Genomic DNA, 13,629 nt, shown 5'->3' with positions numbered 1-13,629 from the left:
TTACTTTTATTAATAAATAGTGATTCTTTTATAGAGGAGTGGTAGTAAGTACTCCATCTGATTATAAATGTAGATCATTTTAGCCTCCTCAACTATTCTCTAAATATAAGTTATTCTCAAGTTTTTATGTATTTTTTCTCTTTTATTCCCGTTTTACCCTTATTTAATAAATACTATCACCCTCACAAATGAATGAGTTATATTTTTTAATGTAGAATAAATAAAGAGTAATAAGATTATTTAATCTACTTTTTTAATCTTTATGTATAAATTTAAAACTTATAATGAGAGGGAGAAAGTATATACTAACGAGAATGAGGTCCTTCCTGATGAAAAAAAGAACCGGTCCTACGGAGTTTACATCCCGCCGTCCCAACCGCGTGAAGTCACGGGCCACTCCCATTCTCGAATCGAGCACCTCATTCCTCCGTTCCCCAACCCCGACTCTTTTTGTCGTCTTATCCACCCCACTTCGCGCCGGCGCGGAAACACCGCCCAAGCCCTAGATCCATTCATCCGTCCACCGCGAGTCCACCACCTCCCTCCCTTCTCCCGCCGTCCCCGCCGCCTCTTCGACCACGGGACCGCGCACGCAGCGGAGAACCTTCGCGGCTTGGGATCAACTCATTCCTGTGCTGGTAAGATAAACCCTAGCCTTTCTTGGACGACTTGTGTTCGGTCGGAATCGTTTTCTTTTCTTGGATGAGCTCTGGAATCCGAATCTTCGTTTCTACGACTCCAAATCTTTCCTTCTGGTATGGGCGCTTGTGCTCTAATTCCAATCGATCGAATTTGTTTGCTGCGCGGCGGAGTACTAGTCGCATTTTGCTTTCCAACACTTTCGGGGTTCTGGCTGAACCCCTCTGCCCCCAAGTTAGGCCGGTCTATTGAAAATGACTTCCCTCCAATTTCCGTGGAGTACGGATGCTTGGAATCTGCAACGTACCTGAGGCGTAGCTGCAGATGGAATCTGTCTATCTCTAGTTTCGAGGATTTGGAGTTCAGGATGTATTTAGCTTTTGCTTGGACCTGAATGTTAACTCAACCTAATGGAGCGGGGGTGATGCCCTATGTTTCTAAGAAAGATTAAGTGACTGTATGCACATAATTAGTGCGTAGAGATAATTGTTTATGTATGCTGTACAGATGAAAATTGATGCTATTTCATATACTAAACGTATGCTCCAGTAGTTATTTTTACTGCTAATCAACAGCGATTTTAATAATGGGGCAACAAAGAGAAATGCATTCTTCTAGTTATAGTTGAACTTGTGTGATGGGTTAGTGTTTTTTTCTTTTCTTTTGAGAGCTCAAGTGGATGCTCCCATTGGATGAGTTTTAAATATGTGAAAAGAAGACTTCAGCTCAGAGGATGTTAGCATTTCATTCAACGTTCGTGATAAGTTTTTAACAGGGTAGCTGTTTATGGCATATGTAATGGTTGGTGTGTGATGAATTTATTGCGTGGTGTTTTTAATAAAAGGGATACTTGGGTAGCGATTATGTTTTTTGTCGGAATCACTACTTGTTTGCCTTAGTTTACAATTGCATAGAATTAGTGTTTAGCTTTGAGTTTGAAATATTCATTCTTTGCATATTAACTAGTAATATGTAGGACCCTTTTGCGCTGTTTTGTTTTTTGTGCTCCGGTAGTCAACTTTTTCTGTTAGTACGGCTGTGGTGTTAAATTTTGTATTGTCCATTTTATTGCAGGTTGTAGTACGCTGTGATAAACATTAAAGATCTGTGGGGTTGCCTGAGGAAGCCGCTTTAGACTTCACTGCTGTGTTTACATTTGTTTCTGAAATAATATTCTCTTCCATATCATGGGGTTTGAATCCACATTACCCCTAACAGAGCATGTAGATTATAAGAGTGAGATTGAAACCTCACAAGTTTTCAGCTGTGATTCAACAATTGTAGAAGAGGTGGAAAAGAGTCTCAGTGAGGAACTTTTACTGCTAGTTCCTGTGGAAAATAAGGAAGACACAGAATCCCTTTGTACAATTTGTGATCTTGAAAATAACAAGGGCGATGTTGCTTACGCCATCACTCCAAGGGTTGTTACACTAGAACTGTCAATCTCTAGCGAGGCTCCAGATGACAGTCTTTCATTGGGTTGTGAGACACCACGTGAAAGCATCTTTGATCCTTTTGCTCCAGGACCAGTGGAGGTGGCCTGTGCACCAAAAAAGAAAGTGATCAGAGGTGCGGAAATTCCCTCTCGAAGGCAGCTGAATTTTGATTCAGGTGACTACCCAGTTAAAAGGTTAAGTTTTGATTGGAGCGATTCTGAAGAGGAGGATCAATATCTCCAAGTCATTCACAAGATGATTCTTGATCTATTTATTTCAGACGGTTCTCTTGATCGACAGGAAGAAAATGAAAAGATACTGACAGATTCAAGCCCGGATGAAAGCTGTAAGACACCTTTTTCAAAGCCTCTACTTACTGGCGTTGCAACCACATGCCCAGATGCTCCTTTGAGGCCATCTCTTAAAGTGTTGAAACTCAGCCCAAGCTTTTGTCGAAAGATCGACTTTGATTCAGTTAGTCCAAGGTCTTCAGTTGTTAAAGAGAATAATTGATAGCCAGTTCCTCCTGTTTGATGAGTAATGAGCTGCGTTTTTGGGACTGAATTATGCATGCTGGTGATCTGTGCCTTGGTAACAGCATTTGGTCTTCCTCTGTACCGCATGCCTAGCTAAACCTGGACCTGTAGGGACTATTGCTGATGTTAAAGAAGTAGCAAGCAGTTTTAGGTATACATGTAATATATGTTTGTTCTTCTTTTGTAACTCTCAAATTTATGTTAGTACATGTCGTCGCTGACCATGTGATTTTGTCAATCTTAAATGACCGGTTCAGTCTGATTGATGTAATGCAGCTAGTGCAGTTTCTTCCTCGTTATCTTTGTCTGACTCGTTCTATGCTGAGCTTCTGGATGATGCAGTGCATTGTCAAGTATGTCCTATGCGACTCACATGAGAGCTGAATATTTCAGGTTGGTTGATTGACATGCAAAATTTGATGTTGCTCTTTGTGCGTAGACCTTTGTGATGTTTGTCGATATCGTTTTTCACTTTTTGTTTAGCTTGTAATATACCTATACCTGTAGGGACAATTGCTGATGTTAAAGAAGTAGCAAGCAGTTTAAGTTATACATGTAATCTATATTTTGTTTTCCTTTTCAACTGGGTTAGTGTTACCTCCCTAATTTATATCAGTATATGTGGTCTCTGACCATGCGTTTTAAATCCTAAATAACTCGTTCTGTCTGCTTGAAGTAGTGCCAGTTTCTTCATGGTTAAATCTTTCTGTCCGATTCGTTTCTAGGCTGCGTTCAGGATGGTGGAGCGCTTTGGAAAATATGTCCTCGAGTCCAATAGAAACTGCAACAATCGATCATTTTGTTCTGTGGAAATGCATTGCAGTTCGATCATATTTGAATATTATGGGTCGGTTTGGTCTCGATTTAAATTCTTTGTAGGGAATGAATTTTATAAGAAAAATAATTTTATAGTTAAAAATAATTTTATAGGGTAAACTATAATATGAAGTGATTCTGTATAGGAAATAAATCAGAATTTTTTTTTCAGTTTTCAATATTTAATTTATTTTAGAGAATCATTCCTACAAATTTCACTTTAAAAACTAAAAACTAAGCTCTATCAGTCCTACGTGTTGGTTGATTGATTTGCTAGCAAAATATGATGTTACTCTGTGCATGTTAGAACCTTGCGATGTTTGTCGATGCATTTCTTTTTTCTTTCTGCACCTCTGCGATCAGACGCTCTTGGTTGGGTCACCGTGAATGCTGGCATGCTGCTCTTGCCATCCCAACATCCCATCCCCTTCTCGCAGTCTTGCTACTAGTAGTATTTCGTTCGTCAAGAGCTCCGTGCCTCCATGCCAACAGATCAAAAGCAATGCGCCATTTTTTCGTAGGAATCGCAATTTGCGATTGGTGTACTTTCAGATGGTAAGCATGCTGCCAATGTCACAGACAAAGGAACGCAAATGGGTTATGTTTTGCCAATATTATTATCACTCAGCTCACCCCCAGATCCTGTTGAGATTTGTGCTCCGGGTGCACGGCTGTGGCCATCCCACATATCAGCAACAGCAACAGCAGACGCTGGCGTGCTGCTATGCACCGGTGCAGTTCACAGTCTCATGGTAGCTATTGTCCTACCTATCGTTAGAGTCTCATCCAAATTATTACTTAACAATGTCACAGTATCTTCAACAGCTTACCTATAATACTCTATTTATAAATTCATATAGAGTGAGCTCTTATTAGAAGGTAAACTCTTTTTTACACCTACATCAACAGCTTACCTATATGCTCACTCTATATATATTTTTCTTCTATCTCTCTTCCTATTATGCATATATACTCTATATTAACTTCATTTTCACATCACAATAATTCAAACTTTTATGTTTCTACCACATACAACTCAACAACATTTCAAATCTATAATTTTTGAAATTCAAATTCAAACATAACATAGGATCCAAATAAACCAAATAAAACATGAAGAAACATGAACAAGCTATTGGTCATGGAGTTACCACATATGCTCCACAAGATCGTCTCGAAGTTGTTCATGTGTCATGCGGTCTTCCATCTATCGATGCACTTCAAGAAACGCCCATAATTGATCTTCATTCCTCTTAGTCCTCACAATTGTTCCCACATTCTCATACTCGAAGTCTTCCTCTTGTCCTCGCTCATTCTCAATTATTATGTTGTGCATAATCACACATGTTGTCATGATCTGTCAAAATGCCTTTTGGTCCTAGAATCTAGCAGGTCTATGAACAATTACAAAATGAGATTGCAACACCCCAAATGCTCTCTCAACATCCTTCCTCATAGCTTCTTGAGCCTTGGCAAAGAGAATTCTCTTGTTACCTTGAGGGTTTGATATTGTCTTCACAAATGTGAACCATGCGGGATATATGCCATTTGCAAGATAGTAGCCCATTGGATATTGCTAACCATTGACTTCAAAGTTCACCAGTGGAGCTTCCCCAACAGCTAGCCTTGCAAAGAGTGAAGATCATTGCATCACATTGATGTCATTGTGAGACCTAGGTAACCCAAAGTATGAATGCCAAATCCATAAATCCTAGGATGCAACAGCTTCAAGAATGATGGTTGGATCATGGACATGCCTAGTGAATTGCATGTGCCATGCCGCAGGGCAACTCTTCCACCTCTAATGCATGCAATCGATGCATACAAGCATCCCTAGGAACCCTCTTGAAGCACCAATTGCAACAAGCCTTGTAGTGTCCTCTGCAGTTAGTGCTCTCAAGTACTCCTCTCTCAAGACCTCAATCAAAGCTTTCACCATTTTTCTCAAAATCAATATGGTTGTGCTCTCTCCAATCCAAAGGTAGTCATCAACAAAATCAGCTGGAATGCCATATGCAATCATGCGCATTGCCGTTGTAATCTTCTGCAAAGCACTATGCCCAAGTTCCCCAGCTGCATTCCTTTTCTGCTTGAAGGATGGATCATAGGCTTCTTGTCACATCTAGTTTTAACGGACAAAATCAAGTATGACTTATGTGTGCTTAAGAGGTTTAACATACATAAGGAAGTCACAAATGAAGATAAAAATACCAATACTTTAACTTAAAATCGTTCAGCTCTTTAAAAAAGACTTAAACTATTAAACTAAACAACTTTGTTGCCTAAACGATAGCAAACTAAACGATGGCAGCGGGACGAAAGCATCGGCGACCAAGCAACTCCACATGCACTGACCAGAAGACACACTCCTAGAACACCAAGTTGTCGTCTTGGAAATCTTCAAAGTCCTCCACTGAGCAACATATGTATTGTAAGAGATAGCAAGGGTGAGCACATGGAGTACTTAGTAAGTGTGGTAAAGTAATGATATGCAGGCTTTCAACAAAAATAGGCTAACACATGATATATTTGCATAAATACGAGTAAATAATAATAATGTAATTAAAAAGCATTAAGTAGTTATTAAGTGAATGTAATCGATACAACCCAATAACTATCACCCAAGATTACCCACCTTGCAAACCATAACCATCTAGTACCACTAGTACTACCATACTATAACCATGACCATTCCACCATCATATCCAAAATCAACAAATCATATGAGAATCCAAGTCTCTCATAATCATGAGCATGACTAATATATTAGATTTTACACTCTGTAGATGTTGTCAACCTTTCCCCACAAGTCAGTGAATTCCATGTTATCGTGTTGCACAAGACACTTAACACACGTCAGTGGTGTGCCGCCAGAAGATCACTGCATGATATTACAACTAACTAGAGCCCACTTCAGTATGCATCTGCCCACTAAGTTTCACCACCAGGGATTATGGAATATCCTTCCAACCCAGAAGGCCCCTTTTGTGCTGACTCGACACACACTAGAAAGATCTCTAACCAGTATGCCAAGCCTTACCCATATAGCCTCGTGGTTGGTACGTCACTTCTTAGGTTATTGCTTCATGAACCGGTCTTTATTTAGGTTATTTGAGCAAATACTAACCAACAACATAACCATGATCACTATCGCCATCATCACTATGCTCAAGGCCTAAAGTTCTATGTTACTAACCATTAACAAATTAACCATCATTGTTGCTTATGTTCATGAATCAGGTATAAGACACTTCCCAACATCCTAAAAGCATGGCTAAGCACTTCTACCCACAAAAGAGTCCTAACCATAAACCACCTAGATTCTAAGGGTTGGTAAGGGAAAAACTAGGGCAAACCCTAACATAGGTGACTACCTAGTAGATTAACAGACACTGCATACAATTTCTAAAATAAAAATATTTAAAAACATAGGTTCAAGATTATCAAGGACGCTTGCCTTCTCCTTTCAGCTAGTCAGTGTACTCTAGCTCTTAGTCCTGACGTTCCTCAAACTGATCCGGGGTGTTGTCATCTAATCGCACAATTACCGACAAAGCACATAAAACAAATACACTAATACCAATACACAAAACAAAATAACAACAAGACAAAACCTATCTAGAAATATAGATCTCTGAAAAACAAATCTAATGGCGCAACAAATGCTAAAAAAGGAGCTAGGACGACAAAGTTACGCTAAAAACAAGTTTAGGGTTTAATTCTGAAAAAGAAAAGGACTTAATTTGAATAAAACAAAAAGATTAAGGGCCTTTTTGTAAAAGTAGAGGGATATTTTTATAAATATAGAAATGTTTAGTGACTAATCTGTAAAAAGACAAAGGCTTTTAGGTAAAATATAAAAGTTTAGGGGCTTAAGTGTAAAATTGCCAATTAAGTTTATACTGAAAATCTAATTTATTGCGCAAGCATTGACTGGTCTGCGGACTAGGAATGATTGGCGTGACACAACAGCACTTCTGCTGACATGGCAGCTGAGGTGGTTCGATGACGTGGCAAAGTTGCTGACTGTGTTTATGATGGACACGTGTCAGCTTCCTATTGGACACCAAAGGGATAAGGGCTGGATCTAATCTAGTCCGCTCGTAACAAATCTAACGGCCCAGGAGGAAAGGGGCAACAGGAGGGGAGAAACACGGTGGCATCGAGGGAGGCACGACAGTGCACAGCAGGAAGGGTCGTCAGGAAGGCATTCCGTTTCGTCGACGGCAACGATGAATCCATTTGAGGTCTTACCGAGAGAGCGTGAGGCACTTGAGGAGGGTTGGCAATGGTGGAGGCGGCGAAGGAGCTCGGATCTCGTCTGGACGGTGGCTCCAACGATCAAAAGGTGAAGGCAACGATGACATGAGGTTTGGGAGACTGCGGCAAAGCTTCTGGGCGGCTCGAGTGGGGATAATTGGCATTGGAGCGGCTTGGCGATGTGCTCAGCCGAGTGCGGCGGCTATAGAGATGGCGGGGATTAGATCTCGGTGGATTGCTCGGGACTCGGTGAGTTGGATCGATGGGAAAAAGATGAGAGGTGGCGGGGATATATATAGGCAGGCAAAAGGGCTCGGGGAGAGGCAGAACTCTAGGGTGACGAATCAAGCTCAACTTGGACTCGAACAGTGGTGCATTCAAATCAGAGACGGAGATGGAGGTGCAGGCACGGGACGAAGGCGGAATGGGATGCAGGCGCCTTCGCTAGCGCGAGGCGGGTGAGTGGGAGGGAGGAGCAGCTGGCTTGGCTCGGCTGATCCCAAAGGAGAAAGGGGCAGCCCGGGTAGAGGTTAGGTTTTTCTTCTTTTTTTCTATTTCTATTCTATTACTTTTGATTTTCAGACTAAGCAAAACCAAACCAAATCAAATCCAAATAAAATCAAATAAACCCTAATGCCTATTTCAGCGTGAATGCACTTCAATCAAAATATAACCTATGCCAAATTGAATTTATTTTAAAAAATAGGTTTTAACCTATTCCATTTATTTAAACACTAGTTAAATTCTAGAACATTTTAGAAAATTGCAAAAATCGAAAATCAGGGTGTTACAAACCAACCGTCTTGGAATTAATCTCACCCTCGAGATTCGGATAGATCTGAGAAGAGATGGGGAAACTCTATCTTCAGATGTTCTTCTCTTTCCCATGACTCCATTGCACTTTGCACATTGATAATACTTGTTCTGATTACTCTTTCTGATCTTTCAATGATCTTGACCGGATACTCTATCTGGGAGAGATCCTCTTGAACATCCAATTTTTTCATTGGTAACTGCTCTTCAGGCACTGGAAGACACTTCTTCAACTGGGAAATATGGAACATATCATGCACATCCGACAGTTGAGGTGGTAACTCCAACTAATAAGCAACTTCTACTCTCTTATCAAGTATCTTAAAGGGTCTAATGAATCTTGGTGACAACTTTCCCTTTGACCTTAAATCTTGGAAGACCTCTGGTGGGTGAAACCTTAAGATGGATAAAATCTCCAATTTCAAACATCAATTCGCTACGTTTGTTATCCGCATAACTTTTCTGTCTCGACTGAGCAATCCTTAGATTCTCCTGAATTATTTGAACTTGCTTTTCTGCATCTCGTAGAATTCTAGACCAAAAACTTAACTTTCTTCGGTCTTATTTCAGAAAAACGATGTTCTACACTTTTTTCCATACAAAGCTTCAAACGGAGACATTTGAATACTTGCCTGATAACTGTTGTTGTATGAGAATTCTGTGTACGGCAGACTCTTATCCCAACTTTTTCCATACTTTAGAGCACAAACTCTTAACATATCCTCGAGTATCTGATTTACTCTCTCAGTCTAACCATCTATTTGAGGGTGATACGTATAACTGAAATTTAGGTTCGTATCCATATACTCATGTAGCTTCTGCCAAAACTTAGAAGTAAACTGAGTTCCTCTATCCGAGACAATCTTCTTCGGCATTTTGTGCAAACATACTATTCTTAATATATACAACTCCGCTAATCTGGCTCCACTATATGTAGTCTTAACCAGGATAAAGTGAGCGACTTCAATCAGACGATCAATTATAACCCATATTGAATCATATCCTCCTTGTGTACAGGGTAATCCAACAATGAAATCCATACCGGTTTCCTCCCATTTTCATTTAGGTATTTTCAAAGGTTGTAGCAATCCTGTTGGCCTCTGATGTTCTTCTTTGACCTTCTAGCAAATATCACAAGGAGCTACATACTCTGCAACATCTCTCTTCATTCTATACTACCAATAGCGATTCTTGAGATCCTAATATATCTTTGTATTTACAGGGTGAATGGAATACCCTGAATCATGAGCTTCTCTCATAATCAACTCTTTAATGTCCTTCTAATTAGGCACATAGATTCTCTTTTTGAACCACACGGTACCTTGACTGTCTTTTGCAAAAACTGGTGCTTTATCATCCTTGATTAATTGCCTAATTTCCTTAAGTTTCTCATTCTCAAGTTGACTCGTATGAATATCTCGTTCTAACGTGCAATCAACTTCCATGGTGGTTTCCTCTATATCTGCCACAAATCCAAGATTAAGCTTCTCAAACTCTTCTCATAACTCGGGTTGACTATCTCGAGTCATCATTGAGTTACAATAACTCTTTCGACTCAAAGAATCAACTACTACATTAGCCTTTCCTGGGTGATAATGGATTCCCACATAATACTCCTTGATTAACTCTAGACATCAGCGTTGATGAAAGTTTAGATTCGGTTAAGTGAATATACACTTCAAATTCCTGTGATCTGTATATATCTCACACCATTTTCTAATGAGATAGTGTCTCCAAATTTTCAACGCATGAACCACTGCTGCTAGTTCTAAGTCATGAGTAGGGTAATGGTCCTCATGCTTCCTTAACTGCCTTGACACATAGGCCACGACTTGACCTTCTTGCATGAGAACACATCCAAGTCCTTGTCATAAAGCATTGAGTAGATATCAAAATTCTTGTTGATGTCCGGTAGAACTAGCACTGGGGTGTAGTCTATCTATTCTTCAACTCTTTAAAACTTGCTTGACAAGCTGGACTCTATTTAAAAACCACGTTTTTCTATAGCAATGAGGTGAGAGGTTGAACTATCTTTGAGAATCCTTTTATGAAACAGCGATAATATCATGCTAAACCAAGGAAACTCTGAATCTCTGACATATTTGTAGGCGGTAACCAATTCAACACGTCCTTTACTTTGCTTAGATCTACTACTACACCACCGCTGTTATGATATGGCTGAGGAAAGCGATTTGATCTAACAAAAAATCACACTTGCTAAGCTTGGCATACAGCTAATGCTCTCTGAGTGTTTGCAACACTTTTCTCAAATACTCTTCATGTTCTTCCTCACTCTTGAAGAAAACCAAAATATCATCAATGAACACCACCACAAACTTATCCAAGTAATCCATAAACACTTTGTTCATAAGATTCATGAAGTAGGTTGGTGCATTGGTCAAACCAAAAGACATAACAATATACTCATATAATCCATATTGAGTACTGAAGTTGGTCTTGGGTACATCTAATGATCGAATCTTCAACTGATAATATCCAGCCTTAGATAAATGTTAGAGAACACTTAGGCTCCTCTCATCTGATCAAACAAATCCTCAATCCGAGGTAACAGATACTTGTTCTTGTTCTTAATAGTTACATTATTGAGTGATCTATAATCTACATGCATTCTTCGAGTACCATACTTTTTATCCAAAAAAGAACTGGGGCTCCCCAAGGCGACATACTTAGTCTAATAAAACCTTTACCTAACTACTCTTGAATTTGCTTTTTTAACTCAGCTAGATCATTAGTGGACATTCTATATAACCTTTTAGCTATGGAGGTCGTACCGGGTACCAATTCAATAACAAACTCAATATCTCGATCTGGTGGCATACCTGACAATTTATCGGGGAAGACATCGTAAAATTCATAAACCACTCTGATCTGATCAATGGGTGTACCTTCAAGTAAATTGAGAGAACACTCTTCTACTGCTAGAAAAATAGCTATGAACTAAACTTTGGTTCCATCTCCATTGGTCAGGTAGATTTCTCTTCTAGCACACTCTATTACTCCATCAAACTTGGCTAACCAATCCATTCCAAGGATGACATCTATTGCATCATTCAAACCTTCCAGGAAGCGTTCATACTTCTTCTTATCTGTATCCACTTCATTTGGGGTATACCTAGACAACTGGGTGAACTTGGTCACATACTCCCTCACAGTCATTGGTCCTTGCTTCAAACTCATGAATTATTTCTTCTTCAGACGAACATCTCTTGATGACACATGATGAGTGCGGAAACTGGCTTTGAATTCCATCCAAGTGATAGCTGATGGGTTATCATGTGCGGCACAGTATGCTTCCCACCGGTCCAAAGTTTGACCGGCGAGCTGGTGCGAAGCATAGAGAACCATCTCTTTGTCAGTGCATTGTACGACTTATAGCTTACTTTCTATACCCTTTAGCCAATCATTTGCATCCATAGGCTCCATTGCATGACTGAAGACTAGGAGCTGAGTTCTCTTAATTCTCCAAGTCTTGATGGTTGGTAGGGTTGAGGAGTATGAATTGGTGGTTGTTGCTGCATTTGCACCATAGTTTGAGTTAAGGCTTGCAAGATCTAAGTCTGCATAGCCATGTGTTGTTCCAGGGTCATTGGAGGAGGCGGGGTGGATTCTAGTTGCTATTATCATCCTCATTGTTACCATTGATGTTACTTCTTATGTTAACCATCTGATTGGGGTTGAAAAGAAAGATAGAAGCAGATAAGCGAGACTAGAAAAGATTTAACTAAGAAAACCCAACTATATTATATTATATAGATATTAAAGATGTGTCTATGGATAAGGTGTCAAAGTATTCCACAGCTCATATCGACACTCAAACAAAAAATCAAAATCACACACTTAGCACCATAACAATTCTCACACTATCAATATTATCCTTCACAATTACCTCAACGCTCGACCTAGACGAACGATTCTACTAAAAGACTCTACTATTGGGACTCCTCTCTAGTACGAGATCCCGAGACGGAAATAGCTATTCCTTCTTCTTCTATGGCGAGGGCATTGAGGCAGGTTCTCTTGAGCGGTGGTCAGTGGATAGACATGTCTTCTTCTTTAGCTTCTTCAAATTCTTCATGGCTGACACAATGCTCATCCTCAAGAAGTGAAGTGAAAAAAGCAAGGCATTACGGAACATCTCCCAATTCCCATAGGGCACAGTCCAACTCATCCTCCAAGGAAATAATGAGTGCCACTTGCTCACATAGCATGGGGCTTTCTTCGAAAAGGCGCTTCATAAATGGTTCATCACTTCCACGAGTTCTCCGGGGACAGTATGCATAATGAGAGTCAACCATCTTGCTATTGTGTTGATCTAGAACACGGGATATGGCTTGACGTGTTGCATCTCGAACGCCGGCGGTGAAGGTTGCTCTTGGGGACATTGCTAAGTGAATGTCCACAACTTGACAAATCCAGACCTTCATCTTGGTTTCGCTCGTAGTTGTAGATAGTGACTTTGACCTTCCATTCTACATATCTAGAGTGTTGCTTCTTAACTCTCCTGTAGACTAGCTTCTGCATATGTCTAAGTCCAAAAAGTATTCCCCACAGTAAGCGAGGAAGGTGTCCAGCATGAAGATCATCACTCTTATAGACGTCAGAAATGGGGTGCATATTGCGGAAAGTGGGATCATCAATCTCCTCTTCGGTTGGGACATGCTGAAGGACGGGCAGATGACCCCCAGTTGACTTGCGAGCAGTGAGAAATTGATGAACCATCTATAAAGGAGAAGATATGATATAAGAACTAGCCTTAAAGATAGCAAGAGGCAAGTAAGGGAACAAAGGAAAAGCTTCTATAGGTTCATACGGACTAGGGAAAACCTTAGAGATGATCATTCTAGCTAGGCTTGCGGTCGTATAGTCAATATGGTTTTGATACCACCTCTCTCACACCCAGCTTTAACGGACAAAACCAAGTACGACTTATGTGTGCCTAGGAGGTTTAACACACATAAGGATATCACATGTGAAGATAACAATATCAATACTTTAACTTACAACCGTTCAACTGTTACAAAAAGACTTAAACTAAACAACTTTATTACCTAAACAATAGCAAACTAAACAACGACAGCAGGACGAAAGCATCGGCGACTAAGCAACTC

At 40.1% G+C, this 13,629-nt stretch overlaps 1 protein-coding gene across 1 annotated transcript; it reads left to right on the top strand.

Annotated features, from left to right (window-relative positions):
* The first annotated feature begins 348 nt into the window (after positions 1 to 348).
* On the top strand, positions 349 to 2,904 carry LOC133885653 (uncharacterized). Its single transcript, XM_062325387.1, has 2 exons — positions 349 to 638; positions 1,714 to 2,904. The coding sequence occupies exon 2, from the start codon at positions 1,827 to 1,829 to the stop codon at positions 2,586 to 2,588; it is 762 nt and encodes a 253-aa protein (XP_062181371.1). The 5' UTR covers positions 349 to 638; positions 1,714 to 1,826; the 3' UTR covers positions 2,589 to 2,904.
* The last annotated feature ends 10,725 nt before the right edge of the window (positions 2,905 to 13,629 follow it).

The sequence above is a fragment of the Phragmites australis genome, chromosome 11 (assembly GCF_958298935.1).
Source record: "Phragmites australis chromosome 11, lpPhrAust1.1, whole genome shotgun sequence".
NCBI lineage: Eukaryota > Viridiplantae > Streptophyta > Magnoliopsida > Poales > Poaceae > Phragmites > Phragmites australis.
Note: the sequence above shows the minus strand (reverse complement) of the source record. Positions and strands in the feature narration are given on the sequence as shown.